This window comes from Aotus nancymaae, unplaced genomic scaffold (assembly GCF_030222135.1).
Source record: "Aotus nancymaae isolate 86718 unplaced genomic scaffold, 86718_ANA_hifiasm-v0.15.2.pri h1tg000067l, whole genome shotgun sequence".
In the NCBI taxonomy this organism is placed as follows: domain Eukaryota; kingdom Metazoa; phylum Chordata; class Mammalia; order Primates; family Aotidae; genus Aotus; species Aotus nancymaae.
In genome coordinates this window covers 29,211,509-29,224,441 of record NW_026988482.1, presented here as the reverse complement: position 1 = coordinate 29,224,441, position 12,933 = coordinate 29,211,509, and the positions used below count along the sequence as shown (strand labels likewise).

The 12,933-nt window shown below is 43.1% G+C and overlaps 1 protein-coding gene across 5 annotated transcripts in view; it reads right to left on the bottom strand.

Annotated features, from left to right (window-relative positions):
- CACNA2D3 (calcium voltage-gated channel auxiliary subunit alpha2delta 3) overlaps positions 1 to 12,933 on the bottom strand; it is a 963,339-nt gene that overhangs the window by 409,678 nt on the left and 540,728 nt on the right. For all 5 annotated transcript variants that reach the window (XR_002478711.2, XM_021671646.1, XM_064367210.1 and 2 more), the window contains one exon: positions 9,452 to 9,565. Coding sequence is in view for 4 of the 5 variants with exons in the window: in XM_021671646.1 (XP_021527321.1) it covers positions 9,452 to 9,565 (114 nt within the window). In the remaining variant the exon portion in view is untranslated. The remainder of the gene's footprint in view (positions 1 to 9,451; positions 9,566 to 12,933) is intronic.

The following is a 12,933-nucleotide window of genomic DNA, read 5'->3' as shown; positions in this document are numbered from 1 at the left end:
TTCTTAAAAGAATAAGTCCTGAATCAGCTTAGAAACTCCAACCCTCAGAATGGCACATGCCCCATAGAAAGATCAGGAAAGGGGATTCCTGAACTTTACAAAACCCCCTCCAAGGCCCCAAGGCAGAGCTAAGGCTTCCAGCACCCCGGAGGCCACTGGGGCAAGGCTACCTTGAGGCTTTCTGCTCTAACTTATACCACAGGGGAGGCTTGTGGCACAAAACCTCCAAGCCAGCCCCTCCTTGAAGATGTATGTGACACCAGCCCAAAGGGCAGTCACTTCCAACAGGGTTCCAAAAGTGCCCTAAGCCAGGTCCCCCAAGCCATTCCACGATCAAGGGCATCCCTTTATCCCCAAACCAAGAGCTGCTTCTGGCATCCTTGCAGTCCTCAGTAGGCCACCAAGGATCCCCCAAGGATCCTCCAGCAGCCCTGAGCCTCTCACCCGGCCTCAAAGCTATGATCCTTGCTTTTTTTTCACGAGATAACTGATAATAAAACACACAGCACACAGCACCGAAATAGCATTCACCTTTGACATTCTACTGTCCTTTCAGAAGAAGAAAATTATTTAATCATACCTAGAAAGCCTCATCCTGAGGCCCCACAATTTGCTGTTTTCTTGCTCTCCGTCTGTAGCCCCAGTGGGTTCTGAGATCACCGAGTCTCTGACATTCTGCAGACACTCCTGTACTTGGGGGCAGGAGGCCAAAGGAACTGGGCTAACTGTCCTGATGACAATGTATGAACAGCTCTTCTTCTGACCTGTGGTCATTTTACCTTGTTTTGCTCTCAAGATGTCTGCATCCTGGTTAAGGATCTAGGCTCAGCATTTGAGTGCTGGAGTGGTCACTTCAGCTTTGCAAAACCCTAGTCAGAAAATCCTGAATGTAGCCTCTTGGTGCCTCAGGAGGAATCATCTGTGAAAGGGGGATAATGATAATATACCTCTTACGGGCTTTCTGTGAGAATTAGATACCCATGGAGCATTTAGAACAGTATCTGGCACTCAGCATTCAATAGGAATTAGTTATTATTAGTAATGTTTTATAAACTGAGGTATAAGAAATTGGTTTAAAACATTATCTCATTGAGGGCCAGGCACAGTCACTCAGGCCTATAATCCCAGCACTTCGGGAGGCTGAGGTGGGTGGAACACTTGAGGTCAGGAGTTTGAAACCAGCCTGGACAACATGGTAAAATCCCATCTCTATAAAACTACACAAAAAGTAGGCCAGGCTCAGTGGCTCACGCCTATAATCGTAGCACTCTGGGAGGCTGAGGCAGGTGGATCACTTGAGGTCAGGAGTTCAAGACCAGCCTGGCCAATATGGTGAAACCCTATCTCTACTAAAACATATAAAAATTAGTTGGGCATGGTGGCACACACCTGTAATCCCAGCTATTCAGGAGGCTGAGGCAGGACAATCACTTGAACCTAGGAGGCGGAGGTTGCAGTGAGCCAAGAATATATGCCACTGCACTCCAGCCTGGGCAACTCTGTTTCAAAAAAAAAAAAAATTAGCTGGCTGTAGTGGTGCCTGCCTATAATCCCAGGTACTCAGGAGCCTGAGGCACCAGTAATCACTTGAACCCAGAGGTAAAGGTTGCAGTAAGCCGAGATCATGCCATTGCACTCTAGCCTAGGCAACAGAGCAAGATTCCATCTCAAAAAAAAAAAAAAATTCTCACTGAGGAAAATTCAGGTTGAGGAAAATAAAGAGGAAGTAGATAGAACATTCTAGTACTCCTTCTGTGGCTCAAAACAGAACTAGGTAAGAGTCAGGTCATGCAGTGACATCTAAGAGGTGTAGATGCGTCCCCATCCACCTGCACACCTAGGCAGTATGGCACTATTTCACCTACAGTAGAAGCAAGTTAGGATGTGCTCTGTTATTTGACAGTTACAGGCCAAATCCTCAATCCCTAAAGTATATACTCCCTAAAGTATAACACAAGGCAAAATCAGGTTTATTAATTTATGGCTAAGTCAACTCTGCCCTCATAGTAACTGACAGTGTTCTGGACTGAATGTCTGTGTCTCCCAAAGATTCATATGTTGAAATCCTAGCCTGCATTGTTATGGTACTAGGAGTTGAGGCCTTTGGGAAGTAATTAGGATTAGATGAGGTTATAAGGGTGGAGTCCTCATGAATGGGATTAGTGTCCTTATAAGACTCATGAGAGAGCTTCCTTCCTCATTTGCCTCAATGCCTTGTGAGGATACCATGAGAAGGCAGCCATCTGTAACCCAAAAGAGGGCCCTCAAAAAGAACCTGACCATGCTGGCACCCTGGTCTCAGACTTCCAGCCACCAGGACTGTGAACAATAAATTCCTATTGTTTGTAAGCCACCTAATCATTCATATTTTGTCATAGCAGCCCAAGCTGGCTGAGATAGGGAGTCTGATTTCCCGAGCCTCTGCAGAGGGAGGCTGATTCTCTCCAGGGTGTTTGCTCCCAGATACCACAGTGACCTGAAAGTTGTGAAATTCTGTCCTGTGTCCATGTCACCACCAAAACAGGTTTCAAGAGGCAGTCAATTCTAGCATTTATAAAGACTCTTAATTCCAAGGTTCTAGGCCAAGGCTGGGCAGCCTTGCAGCCCACTCTACCTCTAAGCAATCCCATCACCATTTAAGATAACCCAGTCCTGATGGTAGCACTGATGGAGAGAGGGAAAGAAAAGAGAACTACTCATTATAGAAAAGGAGAAAGGGCCACTAAACATTTTTGCAAGAGAAGCTACAGCACGAAAAGGAGTATTTGGCATCGAGTCTCCCAGCCCTCTACCATCTATTATCTGGCTAGTATAACTGATATAGCTTGGATATTTGCCCCCTACATATCTCATGTTGAAATCTGACCACCAATGTTAGATGTGGGATTTGGCGGGAGATGTTTGGGTCATGGGGGTGCATCCTTCATGATTGGCTTGGTGCTGCCCCATGGTAATGACTAAGTTCTCACTCTATTAGTTCATGTGAGAGCTGATTGTTCAAAAGGCTTGGCCCCTCCCCTTTTCTCTCTCTTGCCTCCTCCTCTTTCACCATGTGACATACCTGCTTCTCCTCCGCCTTCTGCCATGAGTGGAAACAGCATGAGGACCTCACCAGAAGTTGACAGGTGCTGGCACCATAATTTCTGTTCATCCTACAGAACCATGTGCCAAATAAACCTCTTTTCTTTAAAAATTACCCAATCCTAGGTGTTCCTTTATGCTAATGCAGAATGGACTAACACCATTGTGTATTCAAGTAGGAAAAAGCAGTGGAAAAATAGGGAGAAACCGTCATTACCATCTTCTGTTGAATTCAGCAGAGTCATGAAATTCTGAGGGTATCTCAATGACTTTCAGCAATACACTGGTTGGTCTAAATTTTTCAAAGGTACCTTTAGATTGGGGTGGGAAAAGATATTCTTAAAGGGCCTGATAGTAAATTGTTTAGGATTCACAGGCCATCTGGTCTTTGTCACAACTACTCAACTCTGCCAACGGCCACAGACAATAAATATGTAAATAAATGGGTGTGATCATGTCAAAATAATACCTTACTTACTGACGCTGAAATTTGAATTCTATGTAATTTTCTCACATCATGAAATATTGTTTCTTTGAACATTTAAAATGTGAAAATCATTCATAACTCACAAGCTGTAAAAGCAGTCAATGGGACAGATTTGGCACATGGGCCAGATTTGCCAACCTCTAGTTTAAATAACTTGGCTAATGATTTTCTTACCCATCCAGCTATTGCTTTGGTCTTCTGCATCAGGGGGAGGTAATGATAAATAATTTCATGACCTTTCCTTTTTTTAGTTCACTTGGAAGAGCAACTACATACATGGTGGGTATAGCCATTTTTCTAATTTAAGTGAATGCAGCTTTATTCCTTGAGCAGGTCCTGGAACGAGTTCCTCTCATGTTGAAGTTCATATTTTATTCCAAGTGTGTAAGAGCTGCTGTTAAGTCATAACCAATGGATATTAGGCAAAAGTAAATGGCATCCAATAAATGAATAAATAGCTCCTCATTTCTGCTCTCAGAAATGAAATACTGGCAAGGGACGCATTGCATAAGCAATCATGATGCTGCCTTCATAGACTCACAGTTAAATCACCAATAATGCATTCCTTCTTCCAACTCACTCTAAAATGCTTTATTAAGCAGTTGCTTGGAGCAAGGTCCTGTTGGATGATAGGTAGCTTTTACAAATGTCACTCACAAATGCTTCCCTGGTGTGCTCCCCAACCTTCTGCTTTCCCTTTCTTGGAACCCAGCTACTACACTGTAAGGTAATCCAGGCTACTGTACTGAGGACAGTGGACACACAGGGTTCACTGGAGGATGAGATACCACATGGAGAGAAAGCCCATGGAGAGGAAAACTAAGGCAGACAGCCAAGCTCCTAGCTTCACCAGGGACCCCACCTGACACCACGTAAAATGGAACCACCACCTAGTTAACCCACAGAATCACAAGAAATAAGAAGTTACTGTTATTTTAAGCCACTAGACTTGGGGATGTGTTATAGTATTGCTATGTCAGGGATTTTCTTCCATTTCTCCCTTTTCCTTGCTTCTTGTGTTAGTTTTCTACTGCTATAACACAAGTGATCACAAACGTAGTGGCTTAGAACAGTACAGTTATTATCATCTCGCAGTTTCTGTGGCTCAGGTGTTGGGGCACAAACAAGCTGGGTTCTCTGCTCATGATCTTACAAGGCTGCAATCAAGGTGCTAACTGGGCTGTGTTTTCATCTGCAGGCTTGACTGGGGAAGAATTTGCCTCCAAGCTCACCTAGATTGTTGGCAGAATTCATTTCTTTTCACTATAAGACTGAGGATACAGCCTTTTTCTGGCTGTCAGCTGGAAGCCAGTCTCACATTCAAGGCTGCCTGTAGTTCCTGGCCATATAGGCTTCTCCAAACAGGTGCTTACTTCAACACACCATCAGGGAGAGTCTCTCTGCCTTCGTAGAGGGTCCAGTCCCTCTTTTCCAACTAAATAAGTCTCACCCAGAAGTGTAAATTAGTTCAACCATTGTGGAAGACAGTGTGGTGATTCCTCAAAGACTTAGAGGCAGAAATACCACTTGACCCAGCAATCCCATTACTGGGTATATGCCCAAAGGAATATAAATCATTCTGTTATAAAGTGCATGCCTATGTATGTTCATTGCAGCACTATTTACAATAGCAAAGTCAGGGAACTGACCTAAATGCCTATCGATGATAGACTGGATAAATAAAATGTGGTATATATACCACTATGCAGCCATTAAAAAAAAAGCTCATGTCCTTTGGAGGGATATGGTTAGAGTTGGAAGCCATTATCCTCAGCAAACTAATGCAGAAACAGAAAACCAAAGACCGTATTATAAGTGGGAGCTGAATTATGAGAACACATGGAGACACGGGGAGGAACAACACATACTGCACGCCTTTGTGGGGTGGAAGAGCATCAGGAAGAATAGCTAATAGATGCTGGGCTTAATAACTGGGTAATAGAATGATAAAGCAGTAAACCACCGTGGCACATATTTATATATGTAACAAACCTCCACATCCTGCATATGTACCCTGGAACTTAAAAGCTGAAGAAAAATAAATAAATAAATCAAGCAAGCTAGCCCACCCAGGATAATATCCCTTCTGATTAACTCAAAAATGAACTGACTTGAGACAAAATCCCTTCACCTTTAGAAGATTCTGCTGGTTAAAAGCAAGCCACAGGTCTTGCCCACACAGACGGTGAAGAGATTACACAGGACACAAGCACTAGGGGGAAAGGCTCAGGCAAGTACCCTAGGCTCTCTATGCCACACTTCTTGGCAGGACTGGGATACAGTAGGTATTAGGTAGTAGGATTGCTCAGAAGTAGAGAACCTGTTCTCATGGACTAACCAGAGAATGAAGATGAAAGACAGGTCCAGAAACAATTATCATATTAGACACAAAGGTATACTTCCTTAAGACAGTTCCTAGGGAGTTTCGAGTTTTGGGCTCAGGCAGGACAGATGAGGAGAGGAGGGAAGGCTCAGGGCAAATCTAAGAGAAGGGAACAAACTACTGGAGGCTGGGGAACAGCAACTACCTGTTCCCCTAGAGCAATGGTCAGGAAGTCCACACCTGTGGGAGGGCAAGCCTATGAGTGAAGTGAGCTGAGAGGAAATAGTGGTGATGAGGGTCATGTCCAGAGGAAGCATACATTTGCTGCCTAATGGGGACAGCTGCTGCTCAGCTCCAGCAGAGGCCTTGTCACATGGGAATCTTGGCCCAAAGGTGCCAGGTGCAACCCATTATGAGAGAAGCCACAGCTTTAACATTTTATAGAATAATGATACCACCCAAATCTCGTGAATCGTAATCCCCAGGTGTTGAGGGAGTTACCCAGTGAGAGGTGACTGGACCGTGGGAGTGCTTCCCTCATGTAGTACTCATGATAGTGAGTGAACTCTCACGAGATGTGATAGTTTTATAAGGGGTTCTTCCCACTTCACTCACTCTCTCTCCTGCTGCCATGTAAGACGAACTTGCTTCCCCTTCTGCCATGATTTTAAGTTTCCTGAGGCCTCCCCATTTATGCAGAATTGTAAGTCAACTAAACCTCTTTTCTTTATAAATTACCCATTCTCAGGCAGTTCTTTATAGCAGTGTGAAAATGGACTAATACAAATATCTTGACTTTTAATGTTGATCGGTAATTGACAGTTTTTAAGAAACACACATCTGTGCACTGAATTCAACTGAAAAAATAGGTCCTTGTAAAAGTCAATAGAGGGCAGCAATGTGGCAAACCTGTAGTATCCAAACCCTATTCTTTGGGCTATTTCTTGTGGCAATAGTTCCCCAAGTGTGGTTCCCCACCAGCAGCCTCTGCGGCACTCAGGAACTAGTTAGAAATGCAAACCCTTAGCCTCATTCAGATCTACTGAATCAGAAGTTGCAAGGGAACGAGCCCTCTGGGTGATCCTGAAGCTTACTCAAGTTTGAGAACTACTGTTTTATGGGAATCACATTCCAGCCTGGAGATCATTTTTCTTTCTCCTGAACCCATTACAGGATGGTACAACTCTCTACTGAATAGCTAATGTTCAAAATAATGGAGAAAGATGACTGCTTAGACATTGCTCATCATCTCATTTTAACACAACGTTGAATTGTATTGGGTTTTTATGCAGGTTTATTGCCTGCACCCTCACATGGAAGTTCATAAATAAGAGAATGGATATGTATAAGAATGTTGTGAAACTCCCCAGTATAGAGCAGAGGGGAAGAAAGACAGCTATTAACTTCTAATCATAAAAGAAGACACTCTTGCTACAGAACGAAAATCCACTTCTGCTTGATAACACTTTATAAGTAGATGAAACTGCTTCAAGTAATGTTGAAATTTCTAGGACCCTGGTTCCAATTAATTCAAGAACACATCTGGCCTAAGATCATTATTATTCATTCGGAAAGATACACTGAGATTTGTGTTTTGTCTGGAGAATTAGGATTTTGCAGCCCTCATCCTATGCCTCTATGACTAAGGACAGGGCATTTAAATACCAGTATTCTCGGGTAAATGCTAACCATTGAGTGTTACCAAGTGAGAAAGATTCACGTGATACAACATGTGAAACTCACACGAAAAAACACTTGCTGTTCATAGAGCTGCTTATTAAAAGTTCCCTTCACTTTCTTCTTCTTTTTAAAAATGCCCTAAATATTGCAAAATATTCTTCACCATGATTTGAGATGTCATGGCATCTGTGAACATTCTATCGGCTGCAAAATGTCCATGGCCCTACTCATGTTTACTAGTACTGGAGCCTCCCTCCTGGCCCCCTCAGTCACTCAGCCACCCAGCATGGCTATGGATAAGGCCCTGCCCCATGCTCAGCACTGGGCCATGTGCTGCAGAGGTGCAACTGTGTCCAGCAGGCTCCTCCCTTCACATGATGTATGTTTATCAGGAACTAACTCTGGCCTCTACCTGTCTCTGGAAGTTACCACATGAAATACTGCTGACATCTAATATCACCATGTCTAAGTGTGAACCTCCATCTACTTCAAGGGTTGGACTGACTCAGTGTTTATGGCTGGTCAAATGTATTCCTGGATATCCTCCAGGCAGGAGACATCTCGGAGTCCCACATACTCAGTCAGCTCAGCACTGCCAGCTTTTTCTCCAGCTTCAGAGGTGATGGCTCTTTTCAAGGTTGGGTACTGGGGGAAGGAGTTGGCACCCATTTGGGGACCACGTTGTACAAAATGTACATAGTCTTCAAGACCAGACTCACACTTGGCTAGGCAAGATGCCAGTGACAGGTGTGGACCAACAGTGACTAAGGGAATATAGAATGACATCTTCCATCTCACGTTCAGAGTATGTGCTCCCTGGATAGAGCTGAGGACGCAGTTGTCATTTGTCTCCCATTTCTTTTTGCCAAGTGTGTTTAGTTAGTTCAATTCCCAGAAATTAAGTATGCAAAACAGACGCAGCAGGATGGACTTGGCCTGGACTGACTCACACACCTATAGAGACAGGCAGGATAACAGCACGGGCACAAGGACTAGAAAAACACCTTCGTGGTACCCCCAGAACAGCATCCACTTTGAGGACTTTCCCTGCTAAAATTCCACCTTTTAGGTGATACAGTGACTACCAATTGTCAGTCTGCTGGCTGGTGCCCACTGAGGAACTTGTTAAAAAATGGATTACTGAACCACATCCCCAGAGATTTTGCTGCTGGAGGTGTGGGGTAGGATACAGATATCCATAATTTTAAAGGTCTCCCCAGGGAACTCAGGCAACACAACAGTCTGAGCAATCTCTGAGTTCAGGCACTCAAAAGACACAAAAAATATTAGTATCAGTCACTGATAACCTAACAACACCCTCATAAGATTAATAACTGTCAACTTGGAAAGCAAAGACAGGATTAGAATAGAGAACAGACAAGTTCTAACAATGGTGGGGAACAGCACTGGGGGATGGAGAGAAGTTTCTGGGTGGTATTGGGGACTTGAGGAGGAACTACAGACATACAATACGCAAGGGGAGGCCTGCAAGGCTACCGTGGCTGATCTCACCACTCTATAGCTGCGGGGCCCAACATGCAGCTCTGCCTCCAGGGAAAACAGAAACAAAGAAAAACCCAGCCCAATACAGATGAAGCACACTTCACAATGAATCTTTTCACGGAACACGTCCAATAGGTCCTTAACAAGTTTCTTCTCTCCTTCAAAAAACTTTCATTTTGACAACAGGAAAAGCCAGACTTCAGTTTTGGTCAACCAAAAAACACAAGGCTGAGAAACCATAGATCATTATGAAATTAAGTCTACATGGGGCAATCATTATGAAATTAAGTCTACATGGGGCACTTACCCGTGGACAAGCTGGAGATTACAGTAAAGATTCTCAATGGAGTCCACAGATGGTATCAGCATCAACTTACCTTTCGATCTGGCCAATTGTATTTCGCAAAGATTGTATCATAGGTGTCCACTGCCCCGTCAGTTATGAGCATGATGGCCTGACTGCAGATACTTCCTTGTCCCGTGTGGTTGAACTAGGGAAAGAAATAAGTTCAAAATAGTATACATATCAGAGAATTCTGTGTATCAGTGAAATATCGGAGACATGAGGCCTGTGGCTAAGGAAGCCTCTTAAAATGAGAGCACATTGTCCATCACCAAAACGACCTACACAAAAAGCCTCTCCACACAGATCACCACATTTGCTCTTACAAAAGGATTTGTAAGCCAAAAATAAAATTCTAAGCCCTTCAACCAACTGAACAGACCTTACTGTTGGCCAAGGGGATCCCAAAGAATTCTGAAAACGTACTTCAGGCCACACCAGGAAGTCGGGGATGGGTCCCACATGCCTGGTTACACTCCCTCCCTTTGGAATTTAGGCAGAACTGATCAACACTAATGTTACAATCACAATCATAAAACTGACAAAACAAACTCTTTGTAGCAATAGTATACACAATTCCAGCCTGACTCTGGCATAGCACCGAAAGGCAGATAATAGGCCCTGAAGGAAATAAAAGTATTTTACCCCAAAATATATTTATTTGACTTATATTTATTTTGATGTATAAAGCTTTCTCCTGTGGGGGATATTTGCATTCTCTAGAGAATCTCCTTCCCTTACTAAGTCTTTTCCTAATCCAGGAGAGATTTAACTAAGAGTCTGACACCTTTTAAGGTCTGAAAAGAGGTATTTGCCATCTATTCTCTCTGAAGCCTGCCACTTAGAGGCTTCATCTACATAATAAAACCATGGCTTCCACACTCTCCTTAATTCAAGAATTTCTTTCTGCTGACTTCAACTCTTTATGCAAAGCTTAATTCTTTCAACCAATTGCCAGTAAGAAATCTTTGAATCCACCTATGACCTGTAAGTGCACCCTATGCCTTTGAAATGTCTTGCCTTTCCAGGCTGAACCAAGGTATACTTTACATGTATTATGTCTTTGCCGGTAACTTCTGTCTCTCTTAAATGTATAAAACCAAGCTGTAACCCGACCAACTTAGGGATATGTTCTTAGAACCCCTTGAAGTTGGACATGGTCATTCATATTTGGCTCAGAATAAAACATCTTTAAATACTTTATAGACCTTGGCTTTTTTTTTTCTTCCAAGAGATCTAAATACAGACCACAGGGGGATTTCAAAAAATACACAGAGGTTGAGAAAGAAGGGTCTAGGATAGCACAGCCTCTTACTTTTAAGCATGGACTGTATTTTAGGAAATAAGCCCAAAGGAGTTGGCACAGAAACGTTTTAGGGACGTGAGCAATGGACTACCTGAGAGACATCTCTTTCAAAATCTAAATGAGGCTAGTTTGAGTGGGTCTGACTAGCACAGAATGCGGCATTTAATAAAATCAAGGAAGTTTTAGGCATATAGAGAATAAAGTCAACAACATGACAATTCACATGAGAAGCCCAAGCATTTTTTAAATAAAGGTTCCTTTCAAATTTATATTGTCATGTAAACTTACGTATTAGTTTATGTTAGTATGGATGGCATGCTGAAGTTCTAAGATTGAACTCACTGGTATGTAAAACCCTAAACTTCTTCAACTTTCGGTTTTATATAAGATTTTAGAAGCTCTCAGCCTTTGTGAGTGGTAGGCAGCTAGAGTGACTGAATATGGTTGCCAGAGCAGAATGTCCTTCCTTGGAATCAGGGTGAAAAATTCCATTAATGAATGCTATTAATGATGCAATTGAATGTAACACCATGTCCTTTTAAAACCCTACAATTACATGTCAATGTTAAGAGATGGGAAACACACAAAAAGTCTTCAACCTTCAGTAAGTAAAAACCTTCTCTATTATAATCTGCAAAGTGTATTCATTTGTTCTAAAATTATTTGCTAAGTGCCCACATAGCACTAGGAATGAAACATACGAAAATCCCTTCCCTCACGAAGCTCTGTATCCTCTTTGGGAAGACATACAAAACAAGGTAAATACGTAAACTATGTTGTATTTTTGATAACGGTGATGTTAAGGGTGGGGGAAGAAGAAAGCAAAGAAGGATAGGAAATGGGAGGGGGCAAGTCTAGAAAACGTAGTCAAGGAAGACCTCACTGAGAAGGTGACATTTGAATTATACCTGCAGCATGTGAGTATCTGAGGGAAAGGTATTCCAGGAAGGGCAAATGTTAAGTGCAAAGGCGCTGAGTGGGACTGTGCCTGGTAGGTTCAATCTATTGACCATGACACTGGGAAGGGATGGTGGCTGCTCTTGGCTTTGCTGGCTGGCCACTGGTGAGTGAGAGAGTTAATAAAGCATTCAAATTATTAATTTGAATTCAAGTTATTAATGCCTAGTCTTCATGCACTTAGACGTCTGATGTGGAGTCTGAAATCGCAATAACTTGAGAGAAGACCATACATAACTGGATAAATAGGTAAAAGGATGAATGGAATTGCCTTATGGCCATACTGAGACACAGCAAAGCCAACTCAAATCATACACAAGGTACCATGGTATAAAAGGAAGCACTCGATCCCATCTCAGCAACACAGCAGTGTGCCTGGGATAAGTTTTCTTCCTGAGCATTCATTCTTCCACATATAACAGATAAGAATAACATCCTTACATGGCTGGCACACCACAAGTTAAGTGGTCAATGTTCATTATATGCCAGGCTACATGCATTAATATGAACTTTCTTAATCCTTATTAGCCTCTGAGGTAGGTACTATTGAGACAGCCAGGTGGGAAGAGCTCCTTGGGAAAACTCCAAACAGCCTGCGTACTGGGAGGAATGCTCACTGGGATGGAGCCACAGAAGTCTGTGCCATTTGCATTGGGGAGGAGCCTGGCTCCTGTGAGGAACCTGGGATTCAATCTGCAAGGCGGGAAGCAGGTACTAGCAGGGCTAGTAACTGTTTCCCTTTTTTTCCCTTTTTGCCCAATAAATTCCATTTTTCTCTTCAAATTGTATGCAAGCCTAAATTTTTGTGACATGGACCATGTGACAAGGACCCTGTCTTTAAGTGAGCTAAGGAAAAGTCTTGTAATACTATCATTATCTTTATTTTACAGTTAGGAAACTAAGGCACAGAGAGATTAGCTAACTTGCCCCAGGACACACGGCTACTACCTGATATAGCTGGGATTTGAATCCAGATCATCAATCTCTAGAATCCACTCTCCAATTCAGCACACAAGATGGCCTTTCAGTAATACAGGAAGGTCAGTTAGCAAATGGACAGGTGGTGGGGCTCCAAAAGTGTTAATCTCCTCCTCCTGCCTCTATTCCTCCATCCCTTCTAGGGTTTCAGGGTCACAGGGGAGTCACCAGGGCTGTGATCCTGAGGGTGAGTGCTCCTTACATTTGGTGCCCCCGATGCTTTCCTCACGGTAGTGCTGGCTCTGGCAGCCATTCCTGCAACTCCAACTGCACAT